The 26,105-nt window shown below is 36.5% G+C and overlaps 1 protein-coding gene across 10 annotated transcripts in view; it reads left to right on the top strand.

The window, feature by feature from the left end:
* CBLB (Cbl proto-oncogene B) overlaps window positions 1-26,105 on the top strand; it is a 207,198-nt gene that overhangs the window by 127,294 nt on the left and 53,799 nt on the right. For all 10 annotated transcript variants that reach the window (XM_078352259.1, XM_078352266.1, XM_078352263.1 and 7 more), the window contains exon 10: window positions 7,269-7,472. In XM_078352259.1, coding sequence (XP_078208385.1) covers window positions 7,269-7,472 — 204 coding nt within the window. The remainder of the gene's footprint in view (window positions 1-7,268; window positions 7,473-26,105) is intronic.

The raw sequence follows: 26,105 nt of genomic DNA, 5'->3' as shown, positions 1-26,105 counted from the left end.
ATTGCAAAATGCCTCTGGTATTTAATAAAAATAAGAGTCTTACAAAGTTAATCTAGTTAAAGCACAGTTGTAAAACATTAGATATGCTGAAGATCTCGTATCTATAATCTCATCTAGCTACTCACTTAACCTAACTGATGGTAAATATGTCAGTGAGAAGAACAAAATTATAGCACACTTCATAGTTCCACAAAATATTGCCAGAAATTGTATCTAAACTTACATAAAGAGATACATAAAGAGAAATGTTTCAAAGGTATTAGGTCTCTGGACTTAGGTTAAAATAACTTATGTCTCTCTTTTTCAATTTTTTCCTCATTCAAAAATGGTTTAAAGACATTTTCTTAAAGACAATTCTACTTTAAAGACATTGTTTTTATTTTATATGATTAAATTTGCAAACTTAACTGTGCATGAGGAGAATTTGTTATTTTGCTTCTTCCCCTTACTGGTTTGGTAGAAGCAAACCTAGATGGTTTCCACTGTCATTTTCATTTATTTATTTAGGAAACATTCTTTGAGCAGCTACAATGTCCCACGTTATATACTATTCTCTGAACTAAGAACTCTGAGACACAATCCATAGCCTCAAGAAGTTCAAATTAAATCTGAAAGTCCTATTGAGGAGCATGGTATTAATAATTACTCGAAGTAAGTATCCTGTTATCCCTCTAACTTAATTATGGCTACTAGACATTTTTTGTTACTTTCTACTGCTTTGGTTGGGCATGCTGATATGAAAATGATTTTAAAGGCTGTGTGTCTGCCAAGAAGCTATGATAAATCAGTTAGAATCCAATAGGAAATATTAAACCCTGACCATAAATCATGCTATGCTTAGCAGTTTGTGTTTTTAGCAAATCATTCTCCACCAACTTTTCTTTCTGTCTGATGCCCTACTTTGGTCTAATTGAAATTCATTAGAGACTTAAATTTTATGTAGTTAACAGAAAACTTAAGAAATGCATAGTAGCTGTGTCAGTTAGTTGTTACAGGCTGCAAGTGGTTACTCTTTAATCGCTGTCATAATAGCCCATTAGTCATGCCTCTGAAGAGGTGTCAGATGCTTTTACCCTTTCTGAAACATCTGTGTTATTTAATAAATTGAATAAGCAAGCAGAGTTTGCACAGAATACTAAATAAGCTGAATAATCACCTTTCTAGGGACATTTTTTGAAGTAATATTACTCTATGTGCAACGTTTCTGTGCTGCCCTTGGTTATAAAACTTGGGAAGTTGTCCCCATGTCTACATGTTAATGGGACATATTAACAAAATGTTTATCTTCTCAAGCCTGAACTTCTGCACATCTTCCTTTGTGAGGTAGTATATTATGCAACAGTGAATCTGCAGCATTATCCTAAGATTAAAAGTTAAGGAATTGTTTTCATTCTGTGCTTATTTTAGGGATCTAGAAAATGGCTTTGATATGTAGCTCTCCTTGTAGAGGTCCTTCACATCCCTTGTAAGTTGTATTTCTAGGTGTTTATTCTCTTTGTAGCAGTTGTAAATGGGAGTTCACTCATGATTTTGCTATTATTGGTGTATAGGAATGCTTGTGATTTTCGCACATTGATTTTTGTATCCTGAGACTTTGCCGAAGTTGCTTATCAGCTTAAGGAAATCTTGGGCTGAGATGATGGGGTATTTTAAATATATAATCATGTCATCTGTAAACAGAGAGGACACCAACAAATGGAAAAACATTCCATGCTCATGAATAGGAAGAATCAATATGGTGAAAATGGCCCTACTGCCCAAAGTAATTTATACTACAAATAGAAAATAATACTTGCCTTTATGAACGTTTTAAATTGGTACTTTTGTCTTTAACCACCTGTTGTGTCTTTTGCATAAATGTGATTAAATGTTGGAGCTTCTCTTTCATGTTAGGAGTAATATAGAAGCTGCTAGAGTTGCTCCAAAATGTTATAATAATATTATGAACTAGAGTAATGCACTAGAAAAGGAAAGGAAATATGGATATGAGAAAAGAAAGTCCAGTAGAGTAAGTGCTTGGCTCTTAAGTCAAATGACTAAATTAGATGGATGCTCATTGTATTGTAAAGTGTCTGGACAGTAATAGAACTGGCACTTTGGAAACATTTTCAGTTGACTCCTACATGGATCTTTCATAGGTGTTTTTAAAGTTGACACCATTTTTTAAATGTCTTGAGAACATAGACTCATTCTAAATTACCCACTCATTCTAGACCAGCTTTATGCATTAAAATTTTAAATTGAATTCAAGCAACAATGTTTGAAACAAAAAGCTTTTACTATGTAAAAGCATATCCCCAGAAATGGTGTAATTATTCAGTTAAATTTTATGTCTTCCTGTTAAAGAGCTGAACGTTTTCAATTAGAGTGAACAGAATATTCCTTGATTGTAGTAGTTTTTTTAATTTTGAAATTTGTAATTTGAGCAAAATAGTTTTAAAGTTTTTATATTTATGAATGATCAATAGTAGCAAGTGGCTGTTTTTCACCTGTATTTTAACTTGGGCAGTGAATCTGAGATTGAAAAACCACTAAATATGGATCCTGTGGTGGATGTTGAAATGATTAGACGCTTGAAATAGACGCCCTCGTTGTGATTTCCTCCTTAAGCTTGGCTTGCTGTGTGGCCTTCATCAAACCAGTAAACCGTTTTCTCCTGTTGGTAAAATGGGGAACAATAATCGGACCCACCTTATAGGATTAAATGAATTCATATTTAGAGAGTGCTTACAACAGTGCTTAAAATTTTAGTTATTATTGTTTCTAATAAAGTACTTAGGAGATAGCTCATATTTCCAATTGTGGTTAATCTATGCACACTGATAATTCTGTAGTTTTAAATTGCATTCATTTCATTACAAAATGGAATTTGTATAAAGACGTGAGTTTTTTCAAATGTTAAGTTATGTTTCCTCAGTTTTCTTATTATATTTATTCTTGAAACTATTTTGTATTAATTATGGCAACTGGAATTTCTAAATTTGTATGTTTTTACAGCATGTTATAAAGTTTTAAACTAATTTATCTCACTTTGTCTTTATGGCGTCTCTAAATGTGCATTATCTTATTATAAATGAGATGCAATGAATTGTCCAGTTTCTCACAGCTGTAATTGGGAGAAGTGGACGTCCACTCCAAGTATCCTAATTCAGAGAGTCTGTGCTCCTTTCCTGCTTCTCTGTGGAAGCCTTTATGGGCCTCCCAAATCAAAACTAGAGGTGTCTAGATTCACCAATGTCTTTGTCCTTTGTCCATCATGAAATAAACCAGAACCAAAGATCTGTCCCGCTCTCTGGCATTTTGTCTAAGATAACTATTAACTCTCCTTCTTTATTCTTTCATTCATTCTTTCAGCCAGAAGTTACTGAGTTTCTGTAGGAGATACTGTGCTTTGAAAATTCTTGGTATGGATCCAACCTATTCTCAGTGCATTTATTTACATATAATTTTTCCAGTTATAATTGCTATGTTTAAAAAAAGATTTGTGACAACCTCATAGCTACATGAAATACAGCAAGGTAATATAAATTAGAAGTTATTGATGAAGAAAAAAATACACACATACATATGCATACAGATACAGTAAAAATATAAAATATACTCACTCCAAAATGAGACTTTGGAGGTCCTATGTATACCTTACAGCCCTTGATGTGTATTATATATGTGGGAAGGCATAAAGTGACTGACCTTGTCAAAGTGTGCCTCTAATAATCATTCTGAAAGCAAATGAGTCATACTATATATAATCCTATCTTGCAGAACATTTGAAAGAAAGTAAGATATAGTCTGTCTGTCTTAGCAATATTTAAACAAAATGTGCAAGACAGTTGATACATGATGATGATCATGAGATGATACTAACAACATTCATTGGGATTTTTGCAGAGTATTTGTGAAGAATGGAGTATTATGAAAGTTTAAATTTTTTTTCTATTTGTCAATTTTTTTTATTCTGAGTTTACCTAAAGTTATATTTTTAAGTCATGTCACTAACTTACAGTATTAATGGTTGAGATGTGAGTCTGAATTATTTAACGATATTAGGAGAAATGACAGAGTTTTGTTTCAGCTGTGTATCGTATTCACTAATAACTTCTGTACCCTTTGATTTAGAGGTTTTTCTTATTTGAGGAAATGAAACCTACTGAGTCATTTAGAGTAGATGGAGTCCTCAGTACTTCCTCTTAACATTCACAGAATGGTGGGGAATAGAAAGTGAGTTATTTACTGGTCTTCCTTCTTCATTAACACATATTATTTGATCTTGCCTTAAGTGTTCACTGATAGGAAGATTATTTTAATTATTGGATTGAAGGTATTCTTCATGTGTATTTAATCAACCACTTGACAAAAACTAGGGCAGAGTAACCGAAGTAGCATTTGAGACTTTATGGTTAGACGTAATTTGCATGTGACAGTAGTCCATTTATAAAGTGTGATAGACGAAATCATATTAGAGTAAGTACCATTAGAGACGCATTCAGTGTGATCTGTGTTTGCAAATCAAAATTGATGTTCATTGCAGCTGTTTGTTGATCTGATGAGTAATATAAACTCTCAACAACAACTGAAGAGAAGATGTATTTTGTGGCATCTACTCTTATAATAGGTACTCTTAACACACATCATTAATTTGTATATCATTAAACTCTCAAGTAGCATAGAGAAAAATCTAAATTCAATTTTAGATGAACAGTTCTCGGTTTTTTCTTGTTCTGTAAAGACACAGTTGTTGCCTTTCACCTCCTACTCCTTCAAAACTCAATCTTTTCAGTTACCTCTTATGAGGAAATAGATCACATAAACTGGATGTTTATGTTTAACCAGAGCAATATGTGAGTTGACCCTGGAGGTTCAAAGAGAAACTTCTATAGCCTAATAGTGTGTCTTGCACATTCTATGCATTGTACTAAAAAATAGTGTGACTTTCATGATTTAGATTGAGTGGAATAATTTTTAGTTACAATACTCTACTGGAATTCGGTCTTTAACAGGTTCTTAGTTTTTAGTTATGATGCTAAAATATTTACCAGTGAATTTATATGATGTATACATTTGTAGGAGTGACTTCAAAACAATCTAAGAGTGGAAGGAATAAGAGCATATACGTGAAACTGGATTGGAGATGAATTGATAATGTTTGAAGTCAGGTGATAGATACATAGAAATTCATTACAGGTTTCCTTCCAATTTTATGTATATTTGAGATTTTCTATAATTTTTTTAAATGTATGAGTAAATTAAGTGCCCATGTAGGTCTCAAAGTACTACTTTCATTCTTCATGTGTTAAAGACACAGGGACCATTATTTTTTTTTGACACAGAGTCTTACCCTGACCCAGGGTGAGGGCAGTCATGCTATCGTAGCTCACTGAACCCTCAAACTCCTGGTTTTAAACAAAACTCCCACCTCAGCTTCACAACCAACTGGGAGTTCAGTTGTGCACCACCACACCTGGCAAATGTTTTAAACATTATCTTTTTGTAGAAACAAGGTCTGGCTATGCTGCACGGGCTGGCACAGCTTCCTGTTACATAAAACTATCTTTTTGAAATTGTTTCATGTAGATCTGTAAAAATACTCCATAGGCACCTAATATGGATCCCTTTTGACTTTTATAACAAGGGGAGTTTTGCCTGGATGATAACATATATTGAATATGACTTTAAGTTTAATATTCTTTCTGTAGATATATGAGAAAGATTTAGCTTTTCTTAAATATTTACTCCTGTTTTAGAAAATATTGTGAGGAGATTATAAAAAATAGAACACTTAAATCTTGATTTTATTATCTGTAAAATGATGGAGCAAATAATATTTAGTGTGTTTTGAAGCCCACCGGACCTGAATATGTGGGGTGGTAAACCTTGGGATTCTATATTTATATGTCTGTATTTCTCTGTATCACCCTAGTTCAACTATTTTACCATTCCAAGTTTCTCTTCCAGATTATGTACAAGCAGATGAATAAGGGAATGTTGCAAATTTTTTTCTTAATCAAGCCAAGGCTTTTCCTTTTTTGACAATTTGTTTGGCAAAGGAGGTGTTCAATTTGTTAAGTTGAATGAAGCTTAGAAAGAATAAACTATCACAAGATCTGCCACTAAGTTGATGCTCCGTAGTTGTTCAATGAGAAGAGAGGGAGAGAGAGGTATTCCATCCGGGGCCAAGCATCACTGTTGGGCAGGTAGATCACTAATTGCATATTAAACCAAGTGGATAGGATAGTCCTGAATTACTTATGGAACAGTTTCTTTAAAGGTGTCAACTCTCTGCATCACTTGTCTTGCCACTAAAATGGTGCTGTTTCATTCCATTTCTTTCTTAAAGTAATATTATGATATTTGCTACTTTTAAATAACACATTGCTAAAGTCATGGTATAATGCAAAAACAAAAATAGGGTGGACAATATCATATACCATCTTTTCTCTAGAAAGTAATGTTGTCTGTAGGGCAAGAAAACAGTTTTCTTTTTTTTAACTTCCCTGCAAATTGTGAATTTTTAATGTAGTTTTAAGAAATAAACATAGGAGACTTTGAGCAAAACATCCAATATTGACTAATAAATACATTTCCACCCCAAAAGTATTTGCACAAATCTTTTTGCATCATATTGTTTAAAAGCAAGATAAAGGGCAAAACTTAGTATCTCACAGAGTAGCTTATATTCCAAATCAGCTGTGTGTCAGGATGACAGGCTTTCAGGACAGATGTTGGTTTTTGAATATAAATGTACACATTTTAAATTTTCCTAATTGTGGATAAAGATTATTAAATACATGGGCAGTTAAAGCAAATATTTAGCCATAGTTAGATGCACAGGAACTTTTCTAAACTAGATTTTGAATTGTATTTTTCTCAACAGTACTACTGCTTTATTATAAATTTTTACCAAAATGCACTTTTTATGGAATGTTTAATTAGTACTGCTGTCTTTTCATAAAGACAGAGATGATCTAATTTCCAGTTTTCTTCAGGACTCTAATGCATTGATACATTAGAATTATAAGTGAACATGCAGGAAAATAAAGAGGCTTCTTTTCCTGGGAAAGTCAAACTTTTAAAAATACTTCTTTTTCTTAGGAAACAGAAGATACTATTATATATTTTGCTGGCTCTCTCTTTTACACCCACTACCTACCGCTTCAAGACAAATCTTCCCCCACCTCCCACCCAAAAACTTTTCTGGGGAAGGGCAACTTTTTTATAGTTGTAGAACATTAGCATTTCTAAACCAATCAATGGCTTTTCTATTTGTTTAGGAGTCGGATGGTCAGGGCTGCCCTTTCTGTCGTTGTGAAATAAAAGGAACTGAGCCCATAATCGTGGACCCCTTTGATCCAAGAGATGAAGGCTCCAGGTGTTGCAGCATCATTGACCCCTTTGGCATGCCGATGCTCGACTTGGACGACGATGATGATCGAGAGGAGTCCTTGATGATGAATCGGTTGGCGAACGTCCGAAAGGTAGAACTAGAAAACGTGGGTTTAGTTACAGTGTGTGACCATGTGAAAAACAAATGATGCCATCATAAATGGAGCATGACTGAGTGTATTTGAGTTTAGAAAAGAGGCACGCGTGTGCACATACACGCACACACACTCTCTCTCTCTTTCTCTCTCTCTCTCTGTCTCTCTCTCTCTCTAGCCTAGGCCTACACAGGGTCAGGATCATCAATATCACTGTCTTTCACCTCCACATTTTGTCCCACTGGAAGGTCTCCAGGGGCAGTAACACACGTGGAGCTGTCATCTCCTGTGATAACAGTGTCTTCTTCTAAAGTACTCCTGAAGAACCTGTCTGAAACTATGTTACAGTTAACTTTTTTTCATAAGTAGGAGTATACCCTAAAATAATGATAAAAAGTATAATACAGTAAACACATCAACCAGTAACATAATTATTTACTATTATCACATATTATGTACTGTACATAATTATATGTGATATACTTTTGTGCAGCTGACTGCACAGTAGGTTTGTTTACACCAGTGTCACACAAACACGTGAGTAATATTTTGTGCTATGACATTAAGATGGCTATGGTGTCACCTGACAATAGGAATTTGTCAACTTCATTATAATCTTATAGGACCACCATGATATATGTAGACCATCATTGAAATGTCATTGTGCAGGGCAGGAGGATAATGTGGACAGGCTGATATAATCAGAGATTGAGAGAGAACTAGATTCTACTCAAGGTACTCTCACTGGTTTTAAACATCATAATGAGAGGTGATGAGAGTGTTTGTATGGAATTAAACATCATCTAAAACTGGCAATAGCAGATCTGTGAAGGAAATGTTTAAGAAAGGAAACTATTAAAGTTGGAAATGGTGAAACTGAACTTGATTAAAAATATTCTTTGTTCAAGTCGAGAAGTCTCTATTAGAGTTTTTTTTCTTCATGGGAAGGCTGTCTCTTTGTTTGGCTTCTGGGAGGTCATATAAGATGTACCTTTGTGAATTTACCAGAGTCTGAGTTTGCTTATCAAAGTTGTTGACTCAGAAAAATTGACCTTGTCAGCTCACTGAGAATGGACGTTGCTGCCCAGTAAAGTTTATATAACCAAGTACACAACAGACTAATCAATGAACCAGAATGTCAACTGATTAATTTGCAGACCGGAAATATAGTGGTCAAGAGAGGTAGACTATTGGATATCAGGCTATTCCCTGGACAGAAAGATATATGAAATCCCAATTAGTTTCACAATTTTTTTGCTCTCAGAATCAGAGAATTGAGTGGTGTGAAAGGTCTGCATATATGGTGCCCCTCCCCCCCTCCTGACTTGGGCAGACCTGGCTAATCAGTCATGATACTTATCCCCACTGAATTCAGACTTGGCCTACAGAGCCTTTTCAGTACAGCCCTGAAGATCTTCCACTGTAATTCATCACGATTGATTTGGCAGGTAGCATGAAACCTATTTGCCGTTGTCACTTGGTGGAATGATGATAATGTGTAATGGCGTCGGATTATATTCACTATCTTCATCAATCTCTGTAGTAATGAAATGCTTGGTACTGGAATTTCGACGAGGCATTTCTTTGAGTTACTTTATTTTTAGAGCTGTGTCTGAGTTTTCATCTTGAGAAAATCCTGCATTTTCTCCCTTCCAATGTTCCCTGGTGAACAAATACATTCCTTTAGGATATTTTACCTACAAAATTTTACATATGAAGATATGTTAACATGACCAACATGGCTACTCTCAAATTTTGCTTTTTTCTGAAATGATTTTTATTATTTATCTTAGTGGTTTTTTAATACATTTTATAATTTAATACCTAGAAAACTACACATAACTTCACTCTTTAATCCCAACAGATACAGTTTTTATTAATAGTTTGAATTATGCGATTTTTTTGATATAAGAAACAGAAGAAAGAAAGTAGTTATTCCTCTGCAATCCTAAAGGATGAACAAGAAAAAATAATCTCAAATAGAAACAGACTTGAGACTTGAGTCTCAAAACAGATAGAGTGAACTTGAGGAAGACCTGGAATAAAGCACCAGTTTTGCTACAGAGCAGTAATGGGATGCTAGACAAGTTATACACCCTCTTTCTTCCTCAGCTTCCTTCTTTGTAAAACAGAAAAATAATAGTAGCTTCTCCACTGGGTGTTGTGATGATCAAATGGGATCAAAGACTTAAGAATCTTGAAGAATGTCAGGTCGTCAAGGTAATAAATGTTCACTATATTATTACCAATGTTAGTTAAAATTAATAATGCTATGTAATACATGTTCTAGGATATACTCCATAATCTGAGTTAGTAGAAATCATTTCATCTGGTCGGGCGCAGTGACTCACGCCTGTAATCCCAGCACTTTGGGAGGCCAAGGTGGGTGGATCATGACGTCAGGAGTTCGAGACCAGCCTGACCAACATGGTAAAACCCTGTGTCTACTAAAAATACAGAAATTAGCCAGGCATGATGGTACGTGCCTGTAATCCCAGCTTCTCAGGAAACTGAGGTAGGAGAATTGCTTGAACCCGGGAGGCAGAGGTTGCAGTGAGCCAAGATCACACCACTGCACTCCAGCCTGGGCAACAGAGTGGGACTCTGTCTCAAAAAAAAAAAAAACAAAAATCATTCCATCACTATGCATGTGAGAGAGCTACATATGGGGAGTTGGTAATATTGATGTACTGTTCCCTGGAAGACATAAGTTTGAATACTGGCTCTACAATGTACAAATACAAAAAAAATCACATGACTAGTATGAGTCTGATTTCCTTTTCTGAAAGATGAGAATAATAATACCTCCCTAAATTGTTGAGAGAATAACACACATTATTAATGCTGGTTTTATTGATTTGTGACCCTTCTTACTGCAAACTAAAAATGATTTTTACATTTTAAGTGGTATATATTAAAATTACCTTATAAGTACCTACAAAATGTCCTTAATTTTACATCTTGTCCTAAAATATTTACTACATGGCCCTTTAAGAAAAAGTTTGCAGCCCCAGGTCTAGGACATAGTAAGCATTTAAAGAATGTTTATTGAATGGATGGATAATAGAGAATGACAGAAAAGTATCAGAGATACAACAGCTCAAATAGTTCAGATGCTCAGTGTGGCAATGTTTTTCAGCTGCGAAGACATTTCAATTTTTTTTACTAAATGGGGTTTCATCTTCAGTGATTCATGTCAGAGGGTGGGTCTGGGCTTTAAGAAAAATTCTTTCAAGAATTTTGTATACCTTACCACTTGGGGGAAAACAGTATTTGCCCTTTGTGAATTTGGGAAAAGTCACAGTTTCAACCTGCTTTCCATTGAATTAAGTTGAAGCTTGAGCTTCTTTTCTGTAGTGGCACTAACAATCCAAAGGAAATGCTGGGAACATAACATGAGAAGCAGAATGTTCCAGGGTGACTCCAGTGTTTCTCCCTGATCTTTTCACAGGCTCTCAAGACCATTCATATTTCGTTCTCTCTGGCATACTGAGGAGCTTTCTGCCAAGGGAGCTGAGAGGTTTTCACATTGGTCCTCAAGCATTATTGTCCTATACGTCACACTTCAGTAGCTTATTAGGCAAGTCAGCAGTGTTTACTTCACAACAGCCTTGTTATACTTTCCTATGGCAATTAGATATTTTAGACATTTAATACACTTGTAGTTATTTGTTTTTAAGTTGAGTTACATTTCAATTAAATGTCTTTGTGTCTACTCATCTGCCTCTAGGCAATGAAGCTGATAGGGACTTTTATCATATTCGTAAATGTGTACCACTTAATTTTCAATAAAACCTAAATTTTTATGTAGATACAAGCATTATTCTTTTTGAATAATTCGGGAAAATATTGGTATGACATTATGTTCTTGTAGTACTTTGTATATACTTCTCTATATCAAGAGTTACACTAAAGTTATATTTTAGTTAAATGCCTATCTTTTCTACTAGACTATTAACTCTTAAGGCCAAGGACAATGCCTTATGTTTGTGTTCCCAGGCACCTAAATACAGTCAGTAAATACTTACTAAGTGAACTAATAAATGCATGCGCCTGCACATATATTCCTTTAGGTCAATGATCTAATCTTATGCATATTTTTTACTTTGTTCCAACCTGAATACTAAATATATATATATACAAAACATCAAACTAACAGACTTCATCCGGTTTTTTCTTACAGGAGTGGTTATAAACAAATATCACATGGTCATTTTGACATAGTAGTTCTTCTACCTGAATGTTCTTCCTCTATTTTTTAAATCATTCTTTGTCATTGATTCATGCATTTTCATTCATTCACTCATTCATTTTTTAATTAACTAATTAATTAATCAGTATAGAGCTGGAGCCTTGCTCTGTTGCCCAGGCTAGAGTGCTGTGGCACCATCTTGGTTCACTGCAACCTCTTCCTCCTGGAGTCAAGTGATTCTTTTGCCTCAGCCTCCTGAGTAGCTAGAAATACAGGTGTCTGCCACCATGCCTGGCTACTTTTTGTATTTTTAGTAGAGACAGTGTTTCACCATGTTGACCAGGCTGGTCTCAAACTCCTGACCTTAAGTAATCCAGCTGCCACTACCTCCCCAAGTGCTAGGACTATAGGCATGAGCCACCATGACTGCTCTTACTCATTTATTTTTAAAACATTTTATTCTCTCAATTAAAAGAGTGACTGCCAGTGATTGTCCAACAGAATGATTTCATTGTTTCTATCTGCCATTTTGAATACTCATCTGATCTTTTTCTTTTAGGAGCGGGCTGATGATAATATTATGAAATTGTTTCTGCTCGTCTTAAGCCTATTAGATTATTTAAATGAGTAATGCTTCCATCATAACATGGAAAACTGCTTTGATTTTATATTCCTGTTACCATGGTGATATCCACAGCTGGAGTTTATAAATAGTAGCATACTTAACTTATAGTGTATTTGTATTATTTCTTTTATAGTTAAATGTGTTTAATAATACTAATCATTATAGAAGCAAATAGAACCTAAAAGTCTAATACATACTTTTTGATTCCCTCTTTGATAGAAAGTATTTTATGATTCTAACCACAGTATAGTCTAGATTTTCCTGAATCTGTATCATTGCTTGAGTTTTGAAGCTGTCAGAATCCTAGGATGATTAGATTTGATGTGAGCCCTCGGAGAAAGTCCAGGATGTGATCAGTAAGATCACAACCTTCTCTCTGACCTCAGTCAGATCAGAGCTAAAAAAGAGTATCTGTTGCTATCCAGAGATTTGCTTCATTTTGCCAGAGAATTAAGAGGAATCTTAACAGTTTTTAACAGTATTAATCACCAAATATATGACATTTACATTTGAAATAAATAAATACTTGCATATAAAATTAAAATGTTGACAGACTGAACTAGTAAATGAGCCGAGATTAGTTCTTATGGTCTTAAACATTATATTTCCTTAAAATAATATTTAAAATCTTAATGAAGGGCCATATTAGAACAAAAATGGGTATGACCAGAAGTCAAGGGAGTTATTCTTCTATCTTTGTCATGCATTCTTCTTTGTAGCCTTCTTTAGTTAAAATAGATATTGCTAATTAAAAATTTAGCATGTCATCTAAGTATTGCTTTTTCTGGTAAGTATGAAGAAAGCCTCTATAGCAGGGGTTCCCAAATCGCAGGCCCTGGACCAGTACCAGTCTGCGGCCTGTTAGAAACCGGGCTGCATAGCAGGAGGTGAGCAACAGGCTAGTAAGCAAAGCTTCATCTGTATTTATAGCCACTCCCCATAGCTCGCATTACCGCCTGACTCTGCCTCCTCTCACATCAGCAGTGGCAATAGCTTTTCCTAGGAGTGTGAACCCTGTTTTGAACTGCACATGAGAGGGATCCAGGCTGTGCGCTCCGTAGGAAAATATAACGCCTGATGATCTGTCACTGTCACCCATCACCCCTCGATGGGACTGTCCAGTTGAAGGAAAATAAGCTCAGGGCTCCCACTGATTCTAAATTATGATGAAGCATATAATTATTCCATTATATATTACAATGTAGCAATAACAGAAATAATGTGCACAATAAATGTAACAAGATTGAATCATCCCAAAACCGTTCCCTTCCCCTCCCTGCCACCGTTCTTGTAAAAATTATCTTCTACGAAACCAGTACCTGGTACCAAAAGGTTAGGGACTGCTGCTCCATAGTATTCCTCATTCTAAGGAGAGGCTTGTGTGTACATATCAGTGTTTTTGCAGCTATTTTTAGGAGGGTGTTGCTTATTTATGTTTTCTGTTTAAATCTGAATCACAGGATTAGAGTCCATGTTGGAGCAGTAAGGACAAAAATTATAACAGAAGCGAAATACAAAAACGAAAATAGACATTTGAAATGTAGAATATGGTTCTCAACTATAGGCAATTTTACCTCTTGAGGATATTCAGTAAGGTATAGGGACATTTTTGTTTTCACAATGACTAAAGGATGGTAAATACTGCAGGCATTGAGTGGGAAGGGACAGAGATACTAAACATCTTGCAACTCATGGGCGGTCCTACCCAAGAAGGATTATTCTGACCGTAGTACTAATCCGTCTAGTCCTCACCATTCCCTTCCCATGATATTTAAGTAGAGTCATGAGTGACAGTAAGGAATCCAAAGGCAAGGTTTGTTGTCTTTTACTTGCTTTCTGTTTACTGATTTTCTAAAAGTTCTTCATGGAAAATAGTGGTATTTTCTTTATTAGTGTGTGATTAACAAAAGAAACAACTGCCTCATCCAAATGCTGTATGATATTAGTATTAAAGATGTTGTTACGTATGTCTCGAAAATAACTTGAGTACATAGTATATTAGAAGACGCTACATTTGAACTCTTGTACCCAGTTTTCAGTCCACTGCCTCTGCTGGATTGTCAGCATCTTGAGGGCACAGGCTATGCTTTATTTATTTATTTATTTGAATTGTTAGAGCTTTGCATAGTGCTTGACACACAGTAGGCCCCTGAGAAGGTGGTTTTATTTTTTAAATTTTTTTATTTAAATGATCAGTGGTGACACTGTTCTTAATTGTTATACTCTTAAGTAAAGCAACCCTCTTGGAGTCAAACTGCCTGGGCGCTCATCTTCTGGTTTTTCTGCATAGTTTCTATGTGTCTTGCTTTATTTAATATTCCCACCCACTCCCCTTCTCTCAAGTACTTAGTCCATAAAACTCTGCCTCTTTAAGATTAAGTGAGTTCATATATATATAAAGCCATAAGAACAGTATGGTAAATACTAAGTATTAGTTGTTACTAATATTATTTTTTAAATAAATTAATAGAGATGGGGTTCTCACTGTAATGCCCAGCATGGTCTTGAACTCCTGACCTCAAGTGGTCTTTCTACCTTGGCCTCCCAAAGTGCCAGGATTACAGGTGTGAGCCACCACACCTGGCCACATTTTTTTTTATACTAGTGTTAAGACTCCTGAAATATTGCTGTACTTTGAAGAATTAAGTATCAGTATTTTTGAGATGTCTATGGATGTTTTTCCTTTAGATATTGCTATCTGTCGTTCTGTTAGGAAGAATGAGATGCCGCAGTTCTGTTGGCTACCAAGCAATTGGTTGTATTTCTCTAACGGAATAACATCTATGTAGCTACTTCATTGCATGACCGCCTTAAAGTAATTTACTGTTAAAATACATTTCAAGTTTGAAACTCATAGAAAATGCAAACGTGTCAGCACGTCAGCTGAAACACTATTTTAAGGATTAAATAATTTGGATAGAGTTTCAGTGTTCTTATTTTCTGTATAAGTAAAGTGAAATGATTAAGTGTTATCTAAAACAGGGTGAAGAACTACAGTAACCAAAGCAATTGCTTGTTCAAACCAGCTTTAGCTGGCATTCAGGGAGCAATAAGGGTTTCACATGAAAGCATTTTTTCAGTGACTGAAATTTATTCCTTTAATTCTCAGAATGTTCTTGTTTCTTAGCCATTTTTATGGAAATATTTCTGAATTGTATGTCACCCTTCCCTGCCTTCTCAAAATTGGTTATGCAGCTGAGTGAACCAAAGGGCATAAGAAGCCACTACAGTCAACATGACACATTTCTAGAAGCTTACATTTTGCTACGAGATTTAAGGGTAGGTCACATAAAGAGAAGAGAACCATAAATTTAAATTAAAGTCACACATATATTTGGATCAGGATATAAAATTTATATAAATGTTTAAAATAAAATAGGAAACTTCAAAGAAATTTCAAGATTATGGAGGCTGATCATAGGCCAGCAGGTCAAGTCCCTCTCCTAAGAGGGTACTTCAAGGAGAAGCAGTATCATCGCTTGCGTTAACAGTGTTTAGTACTTCAGTAGAGCAGTGCCCTTGGGGTTATCCTGAGTGTGAGACTGTACCACTCTAAAGGAGTACCTGGTTGACCACCTCCCTGCCAGACCTCAAGAGAAATCCGATCTTATTCCAATCCTTGTTTCTTAGTATAAAGGTTTCTGTTTTCCTCCACTTTTTTATTGCTTCTAATTGATATTATCTGAAAATTTCCAGAGGTTACTAATGGAACATAGACAGGAATTTAACCTTTTAATCAGTGAACTTTATTTTACACACTAATCAAATGTCCGTGTTCTTAGGTAGGTAGCAGGGTACCTACATTCTGTTTCTGTAGGAAGAAGGGGGGAAGAAATGTTTCTCCTACTTTAAAGGACTTTCCTGTATCATTCTGGGTTTCTTCCTGAGTTCTTATAGGTTAAGACTTCTGGAAGTATGATCACAGATAAGCACGAAATAATCGTACTGCTCTTACACAACATTCTTCATATAAGCTTTTGTTTATTGTCTGTGGAGGGACTCCAAAATAGACAACAGAAGTTATACTTAAGCGTTAATGTCATATGAATATGTGAGTGTGTGTGTAAGCATTTCTCTGTAGTATATACACTTTCTGAATAATATTCTTTTTTTTTTTTTTTAATTTTTTATTGGATTATAGGTTTTGGGGTACATGAGCAGAGCATGCAAGACAGTTGCGTAGGTACACACATGGCAGTGTGCTTTGCTTTTCTTCTCCCCTTCACCCACATTTGGCATTTCTCCCCAGGCTATCCCTCCCCACCTCCCCCTCCCACTGGCCCTCCCCTTTTCCCCCCAATAGACCCCAGTGTTTAGTACTCCCCTCCCTGTGTCCATGTGTTCTCATTTTTCATCACCCACCTATGAGTGAGAATATGCGGTGTTTCATTTTCTGTTCTTGTGTCAGTTTGCTGAGGATGATGTTTTCCAGATTCATCCATGTCCCTACAAACGACACGAACTCATCATTTCTGATTGCTGCATAATATTCCATGGTGTATATGTGCCACATTTTTCCAATCCAGTCTATTATCAATGGGCATTTGGGTTGATTCCAGGTCTTTGCTATTGTAAACAGTGCTGCAATGAACATTCGTGTACATGTGTCCTTATAGTAGAACGATTTATAGTCTTTTGGATATATACCCAGTAATGGGATTGCTGGGTCAAATGGAATTTCTATTTCTAAGGCCTTGAGGAATCGCCACACTGTCTTCCACAATGGTTGAACTAATTTACACTCCCACCAACAGTGTAAAAGTGTTCCCTTTTCTCCACATCCTCTCCAGCATCTGTTGTCTCCAGATTTTTTAATGATCGCCATTCTAACTGGCGTGAGATGGTATCTCAATGTGGTTTTGATTTGCATCTCTCTGATGACCAGTGACGATGAGCATTTTTTCATATGATTGTTGGCCTCATATATGTCTTCTTTCGTAAAGTGTCTGTTCATATCCTTTGCCCACTTTTGAATGGGCTTGTTTGTTTTTTCCTGTAAATCTGCTTGAGTTGTTTGTAAATTCTGGATATCAGCCCTTTGTCAGATGGGTAGACTGCGAAAATTTTTTCCCATTCTGTTGGTTGCCGATCCACTCTAGTGACTGTTTCTTTTGCCGTGCAGAAGCTGTGGAGTTTCATTAGGTCCCATTTGTCTATTTTGGCTTTTGTTGCCAATGCTTTTGGTGTTTTGTTCATGAAGTCCTTGCCTACTCCTATGTCCTGGATAGTTTTGCCTAGATTTCCTTCTAGGGTTTTTATGGTGCCAGGTCTTATGTTTAAGTCTTGAATCCATCTGGAGTTAATTTTAGTGTAAGGTGTCAGGAAGGGGTCCAGTTTCTGCTTTCTGCACATGGCTAGCCAGTTTTCCCAACACCATTTGTTAAACATGGAATCCTTGCCCCATTGCTTGTTTTTGTCAGGTTTATCAAAGATTGTATAGTTGTATGTATGTTGTGTTGCCTCCGGTGCCTCTGTTTTGTTCCATTGGTCTATATCTCTGTTTTGGTACCAGTACCATGCTGTTTTGATTACTGTAGCCTTGTAGTATAGTTTGAAATCCGGTAGTGTGATACCCCCCGCTGTGTTCTTTTTGCTTAGAATTGACTTGGCTATGCGGGCTCTCTTTTGGTTCCATATGAAGTTCATGGTGGTTTTTTCCAGTTCTGTGAAGAAAGTCAATGGTAGCTTGATGGGGATAGCGTTGATTCTGTAAATTACTTTGGGCAGTATAGCCATTTTCACGATATTAATTCTTCCTAACCATGAACATGGAATGTTTCTCCATCTGTTTGTGTCCTCTCTGATTTCGTTGAGCAGTGGTTTGTAGTTCTCCTTGAAGAGGTCCCTTACGTTCCTTGTGAGTTGTATTCCAAGGTATTTTATTCTTTTTGTAGCAATTGCGAATGGCAGTTCGCTCTTGATTTGGCTTTCTTTAAGTCTGTTATTGGTGTAGACGAATGCTTGTGATTTTTGCACATTGATTTTATATCCTGAGACTTTGCTGAAGTTGCTTATCAGTTTCAGGAGTTTTTGGGCTGAGGCGATGGGGTCTTCTAGGTATACTATCATGTCGTCTGCAAATAGAGACAATTTGGCTTCCACCTTTCCTATTTGAATACCCTTTATTTCTTTTTCTTGCCTGATTGCTCTGGCTAGAACTTCCAGTACTATATTGAATAGGAGTGGTGAGAGAGGGCATCCTTGTCTAGTACCAGATTTCAAAGGGATTGCTTCCAGTTTTTGCCCATTCAGTATGATATTGGCTGTTGGTTTGTCATAAATAGCTTTTATTACTTTGAGATACGTTCCATCGATACCGAGTTTATTGAGGGTTTTTAGCATAAAGGGCTGTTGAATTTTGTCAAATGCCTTCTCTGCGTCAATTGAGATAATCATGTGGTTTTTGTTTTTGGTTCTGTTTATGTGGTGAATTACGTTGATAGACTTGCGTATGTTGAACCAGCCTTGCATCCCTGGGATGAATCCTACTTGATCATGATGAATAAGTTTTTTGATTTGCTGTTGCAATCGGCTTGCCAATATTTTATTGAAGATTTTTGCATCTATGTTCATCATGGATATTGGCCTGAAGTTTTCTTTTCTCGTTGGGTCTCTGCCGGGTTTTGGTATCAGGATGATGTTGGTCTCATAAAATGATTTGGGAAGGATTCCCTCTTTTTGGATTGTTTGAAATAGTTTGAGAAGGAATGGTACCAGCTCCTCCTTGTGTGTCTGGTAGAATTCGGCTGTGAACCCATCTGGACCTGGGCTTTTTTTGTGAGGTAGGCTCTTAATTGCTGCCTCAACTTCAGACCTTGTTATTGGTCTATTCATAGTTTCAGCTTCCTCCTGGTTTAGGCTTGGGAGGACACAGGAGTCCAGGAATTTATCCATTTCTTCCAGGTTTACTAGTTTATGTGCATAGAGTTGTTTGTAATATTCTCTGATGATGGTTTGAATTTCTGTGGAATCTGTGGTGATTTCCCCTTTATCATTTTTTATTGCATCTATTTGATTGTTCTCTCTTTTATTTTTAATCAATCTGGCTAGTGGTCTGTCTATTTTGTTGATCTTTTCAAAAAACCAGCTCTTGGATTTATTGATTTTTTGAAGGGTTTTTCGTGTCTCAATCTCCTTCAGCTCAGCTCTGATCTTAGTAATTTCTTGTCTTCTGCTGGGTTTTGAGTTTTTTTGATCTTGCTCCTCTAGCTCTTTCAATTTTGACGATAGGGTGTCAATTTTGGATCTCTCCATTCTCCTCATATGGGCACTTATTGCTATATACTTTCCTCTAGAGACTGCTTTAAATGTGTCCCAGAGGTTCTGGCACGTTGTGTCTTCATTCTCATTGGTTTCGAAGAACTTCTTTATTTCTGCCTTCATTTCGTTGTTTACCCAGTCAACATTCAAGAGCCAGTTGTTCAGTTTCCATGAAGCTGTGCGGTTCTGGGTCGGTTTCTGAATTCTGAGTTCTAACTTTATTGCACTATGGTCTGAGAGGCTGTTTGTTATGATTTCAGTTGTTTTGCATTTGTTGAGCAGTGCTTTACTTCCAATTATGTGGTCAATTTTAGAGTAGGTGTGATGTGGTGCTGAGAAGAATGTGTATTCTGTGGAATTGGGGTGGAGAGTTCTGTAAATGTCCACCAGGTTTGCTTGCTCCAGGTCTGAGTTCGAGCCCTGGGTATCCTTGTTGATTTTCTGTCTGGTTGATCTGTCTAGTATTGACAGTGGAGTGTTAAAGTCTCCCACTATTATTGTGTGGGAGTCTAAGTCCTTCTGTAAGTCATTAAGAACTTGCCTTATGTATCTGGGTGCTCCTGTGTTGGGTCCATATATGTTTAGGATCGTTAGCTCTTCTTGTTGTATCGATCCTTTTACCATTATGTAATGGCCTTCTTTGTCTCTTTTGATCTTTGTTGCTTTAAAGTCTATTTTATCAGAGATGAGAATTGCAACTCCTGCTTTTTTTTGCTTTCCATTAGCTTGGTAAGTCTTCCTCCATCCCTTTATTTTGAGCCTTTGTGTATCCTTGCATGTGAGATGGGTTTCCTGGATACAGCACACTGATGGGTTTTGGATTTTTATCCAATTTGCCAGTCTGTGTCTTTTGATTGGTGCATTTAGTCCATTTACATTTAGGCTTAATATTGTTATGTGTGAATTTGATACTGCCATTTTGATTCTAAGTGGCTGTTTTGCCTGTTAGTTGTTGTAGATTCTTCATTATGTTGAAGCTCTTTAGCATTCAGTGTGATTTTGGAATGGCTGGTACTGATTGATCCTTTCTATGTGTAGTGCCTCTTTTAGGAGCTCTTGTAAAGCAGGTCTGGTGGTGACAAAATCTCTGAGTACTTGCTTGTTCGCAAAGGATTTTATTCTTCCTTCACTTCTGAAGCTCAGTTTGGCTGGATATGAAATTCTGGGTTGAAAGTTCTTTTCTTTAAGAATGTTGAATATTGGCCCCCACTCTCTTCTGGCTTGTAGTGTTTCTGCCGAGAGATCTGCTGTGAGTCTGATGGGCTTCCCTTTGTGGGTGACCTGACCTTTCTCTCTGGCTGCCCTTAGTATTCTCTCCTTTATTTCAACCCTGTTGAATCTGACGATTATGTGCCTTGGGGTTGCTCTTTTGCGGAATATCTTTGTGGTGTTCTCTGTATTTCCTGCAATTGAGTGTTGGCTTGTCTTGCTAGGTGGGGGAAATTTTCCTGGATGATGTCCTGAAGAGTATTTTCCAGCTTGGATTCATTCTCTTCGTCCCCTTCTGGTACACCTATCAAACATAGGTTAGGTCTTTTCACATAGTCCCACATTTCTTGGAGACTTTGTTCATTCCTTTTTGCGCTTTTTTCTCTGATCTTGGTTTCTCGTTTTATTTCATTGAGTTGGTCTTCGACTTCAGATATTCTTTCTTCTGCTTGGTCAATTCGGCTATTGAAACTTGCGTTTGCTTCGCGAAGTTCTCGTATTGTGTTTTTCAGCTCCTTTAATTCATTCATATTCCTCTCTAAGGTATCCATTCTTGTTATCATTTCCTCGAATCTTTTTTCAAATCTTTTTTCAAGGTTCTTCGTTTCTTTGCATTGATTTAATACATGATCTTTTAGCTCACCAAAGTTTCTCATTATCCATCTTCTGAAGTCTAATTCCGTCATTTCGTCACAGTCATTCTCCGTCCAGCTTTGTTCCCTTGCTGGTGAGGAGTTTTGGTCCTTTCTAGGAGGCGATGTGTTCTGGTTTCGGGTGTTTTCCTCCTTTTTGCGCTGGTTTCTTCCCATCTTTGTGGATTTGTCCGCTGGTCGTCTGCGTAGTTGCTGACTTTTCGTTTGGGTCTCTGAGTGGACACCCAGAATGTTGATGATGAAGTATTTCTGTTGCTTGGTTTTCCTTCTACCAGTCTAGCCCCTTCGCTGTACGACTGTTGAGGTCTGCTCCAGACCCTGCTTGTCTGGGGTGCACCTCTAGTAGCCGTGGCACAGCGAGGGATGCTACCAGTTTCTTTTTCTGCTCTCTTTGTCCCAGGATGATGCCTGCCTAATGACAGTCTTTTGGATATAGAGGGGTCAGGGAGCTGCTTGAGGAGACAGTTTGTACTTTATAGGGGTTTAATTGCTGAGCTGTGCACTCTGTTGTTCATTCAGGGCTGTTAGGCTGCTATGTTTGATTCTGCTGCAACACAGCTCATTAAACAACCCTTTTTTTTTTCTCAAATGCTCTGTGTTGAGGGGTTTGGGCTTTATTTTTGGATGTCCGATCAGGTGTCCTGCCCAGCTCAAAGGCAGACTAGCCACTGTTTGGCTTCCGAGGCTCCGCCCTGCTGTTGTGTGATTCGTGCTGTTCCTGCAGGCTCTGCTGTGGTCTCCGCCACGCCCTGCGGCGGAGTCTCTTCGTTGTAGCGTGTTGCCTCAGCAACGGCAGGCTGCGTCAGCAGTGGGCGTGTATCTCAGTAGGGATGGGTTGCCTCGGCAACGGCTGGCTGCCTCAGCAGTGGGCGTGTATATCAGTTGGGATGGGTTGCCTCGGCAACGGCTGGCTGCCTCAGCAGTGGGCGTGTATATCAGTTGGGGCAGGTTGCCTCCGTAGTGGTGGACGCCCCTCCCCCACAGAGCGTCTCGGACCGTCTGCCCGGGATAGTTTGAAATCGCGGTTTTGTTCGTCCCACTGGGTATCCCAAGCGATCTGTCCCTGCAATCCCCTGGGCGGGGCTACTGTGCAAGTCTCCTTCAGTCTCAAGTCCAGCCCTCTCAAGTCTCAGGTCGCCGGTTCAACAAGGCACCCGGACAAGCGCGCCCTGTGGGGATTGCTGGGTAGGGCCGGCCGCCGCCGCCCCGGCAGCCGGCTTCGCCAGGCAGACCTACTGCCTGGCGTCCCGTGTCTTTTTATACTTGGGAGTTTCCCCGTTCTGTGGGCAACAAAGATCAGTCTGGAAATGCAGCACTGACTCACCGTTTGCGAATTCAACGCGGGCTCCAATCCTGGGTTGTTCTCACAGCGCCATCTTGAGTCCCCTCCCTGAATAATATTCTATATAGGCTACTATTTTAAGTACTTTTGATTTTTGTTTTGTTCACAACGTAAGGTGAAAAGAAAAGAATCAAAAGAATAGTAGCAAGTAAAATATACTTAGAATATTTTATCATGTGATAAAAGTTTTAGCAATGTCATTTATTAATTTTCACGCATTTATAGAAAAACATGGACTCTCAGAGTCCTTCTCATTATCCTTATTATTCATGTGTATACCTTGTTCAGATATGGAAATGCATTAAGTAAAAACCATGTTAAAAGTATTATAAAATTGACTTTGATTATCTCTGGGACTGTCAGAACTCTCATCTTATTAGTAATTGGAGAGATTTTCTCTTGTCCTGTTTTTATAATAAGCCTGACTGTGCTTGAAGTTTCTTACCAAATGTTTTTCCATTTCCATAATAATGAATCTTATTAACGTTTTTGTAAAATGGCTCTTTAAAGGTGTGGTTAAAATGAAGAGTGACTAAAATAGAATGAGTGCCTGATTATTGTTGGTAATAGCTCAACATAATGAGATGGGCTTTGAGTACTTTACTTCTTCAATTTTTTCTGTCAGGATTTTCCATTAAGATTGCAAATGTGGATTTATCTGTTCCTCAAGGTAGTTATAAAGGATCCTGTGCATTTTGTCAGAGAAATAAATAATAGTGTTTATTCATTTCCAGAGGCAAAAGGTGAGCATGTAGACTTAAAAGAATCCAGTGTGGCCTTTAAATTTCTAGAACACCACAATTCTAGTTTGTAAAAGATGTTCTCATCTGTTACCAGGATTAAAGACTTTAAGAGAAATTGTTAGTTAGACATATACACTGGTGTGATGATAATACAGGAAGAAATCAAGGCTGGCTCAGCCTTTGTATTTGGAAAGAGGCTGAAACAGAATTTATTTTAAAGTTTTAGAAATAAGTATAAATACTAGAAAAATGTGAGAATCACCTAACATCAAGATAAAGAATGAAATGATACTAATCAATATCTTGTAACTTGAAGGGATGTTTCTGTCTTTCCCAATTTTTGCAGTTAACCTCTACATAAATATTTCAGATATTGTGAATAAATTCTGTACAGTTAATTCTGTGTTCACATTCTATTTTCTATGCTTTATGACCTAATTTTTTTAGCTTTTTTATATTTCTTTAAGAGTGGTGATGTCAACATGAAGGAGTGACAGAGAAAGGAACTCATTTAGGCAGTGCCAAAAAGAACATGATACTTGAGTCATTCATTAACACATGAAAACCAGAAGAACACAGGTGAAATCTGTACCATATAAAAATCAGAAAAATTAAACTGCAGAAAAAATAGTGTCAGCAAGTATAACAGATAGAAAGAGGTTCACTATCCTAATATATAAAGAGCACTTTCACATCAACAAAGAGGAGAGGAGTGGATATGGGGGCAAAGCACCATAAAAAGCTGGTGACCCAAAGAAGATCCACATGTCCAACAAATATTGCAACTTTTCTTCAAATTATTTTGAAGGACAAATTTAAACATTGGTATGGGCCACTGAAATGACAAGCATCAAAGCAAGCACAAATATTCTTTGCCTCTGAGTTTTGTGTGATGGTAATTCTCATACATGGCTGGTGAGAGAATAAATTGGTTTTACCATCTGGACAGCAAAAAAGTCTTAAGAATGTTTATAAATTCGACACAATTACATGTCTAGTATCTAGTGCTCAAAACAATTCTATGATTCTTTCCTTAAAAATTCTTTCCTTGGTTTTATATATATGCATCAGCATATATATATATACATCAGCATATATATAGATATACATCAGCATATATATATATACATCAGCATATATATATATGGTTAAAGATTTCTTTATGATACTACTTTATAATAAAGAAACCTGAAAACATGCCTAAGTGTTCATTGCACAGGAATAGTTTTGTAAATGCTGATCTATCCATATATACACTTTAAAATTATGTTCATGAAGAATGTTTAATGTCAGCTACATTTTTTTTTAATGCTAAGAAACATTGAGTAGACTCATGACTGTGTATGTGATTAGGAACCATCACCAATAGCTATATGTAGGTGTTCTCTAAAATATCTTGACGTTTCCCTGTAACTCCAAAATTTCCTATAGTGAAATTATGTTCTTTATAATGAAGAGAGAAAAAGTAAAATAAACAGAAAATGGAAAAGATACAAGGAGTGCCAAAACCAGTAAAGTGTATTTTTTATAGCAAACACTTTGACAACATGCATACCCCTAAACCTATAAGCCTAATCCAATTCTTAAACTACTTTTCTCATTTGTTTTTGTGTTTAAGACCCTTTCTAGTTTAAGAAAAAAGAACCTAATCATGTTAGATTCAATTCTACATTTTTTTAATGGATAGTGCTAATAATAGCAAATAATCCAAGAGGCATATCTATTTGTGTTTTGAATGCACTTGTAATGAATTTAATTTTTTGGTTAGATATTTGATTTTGTTACTATTGCATTGTTTATACCTGACAGTAGAAGGAATTGTTTGGGACAAAATAAGAAATAACAAGGGTGGGCATTTTATATAGAAATAACTTTAATGGAATTATTTCTTGGCAGTAAAGATGAACAAGCTTTGATAGATATTTGGAGATAATAGAGTACATTCTGTGCCTTTTACATCAAAATAATCCATTTTCCTGATCATTTTATCTAAATAAAAATTAAATTACATCAGCATTTATTTGACATAATGGTTATAAATGTTTTACATCAACATTTATTTTATAATGCATTATTTAATTCTATTAACCCATAACATTCCTGTCAAATGGATTAATTTTGTTTTTTAATCTACAGATAACTGCATCAATAGGTGGTGACATTTTCAAGACTGCATAGCATCTTTATGTTATAACTGAAATTTAAATGTAAGAAATTTGAATATAGGAAATTTAAATATATGATATCTGTGGTTTGAAATCAGGTTATACATTTATTTATATGATTAATCAAATGAAAAAACAAATATTGTTCTTTATAACCAGTTGGCATTAGAGCTTAGTTTGATGGCCATAGTTGAAATTTATGTTTTCTAATCAAGAGAGTTTCTATGAACAAAATACTATTATTATTCAGAATTTAAATGAATCCTTTCCTATTCTTCTACCCAAGATGTTTTATACTTATATATATTTGGTCTGCCCTTTTTTTTTTTTTTTTTTGAGACGGAGTTTCACTCTTGTTACCCAGGCTGGAGTGCAATGGTGCCATCTCAGCTCACTGCAACCTCCGCCTCCTGGGTTCAGGCAATTCTCCTGTCTCAGCCT

Source organism: Callithrix jacchus, chromosome 15 (genome assembly GCF_049354715.1).
Source record: "Callithrix jacchus isolate 240 chromosome 15, calJac240_pri, whole genome shotgun sequence".
In the NCBI taxonomy this organism is placed as follows: domain Eukaryota; kingdom Metazoa; phylum Chordata; class Mammalia; order Primates; family Cebidae; genus Callithrix; species Callithrix jacchus.
Note: the sequence above shows the minus strand (reverse complement) of the source record. Positions and strands in the feature narration are given on the sequence as shown.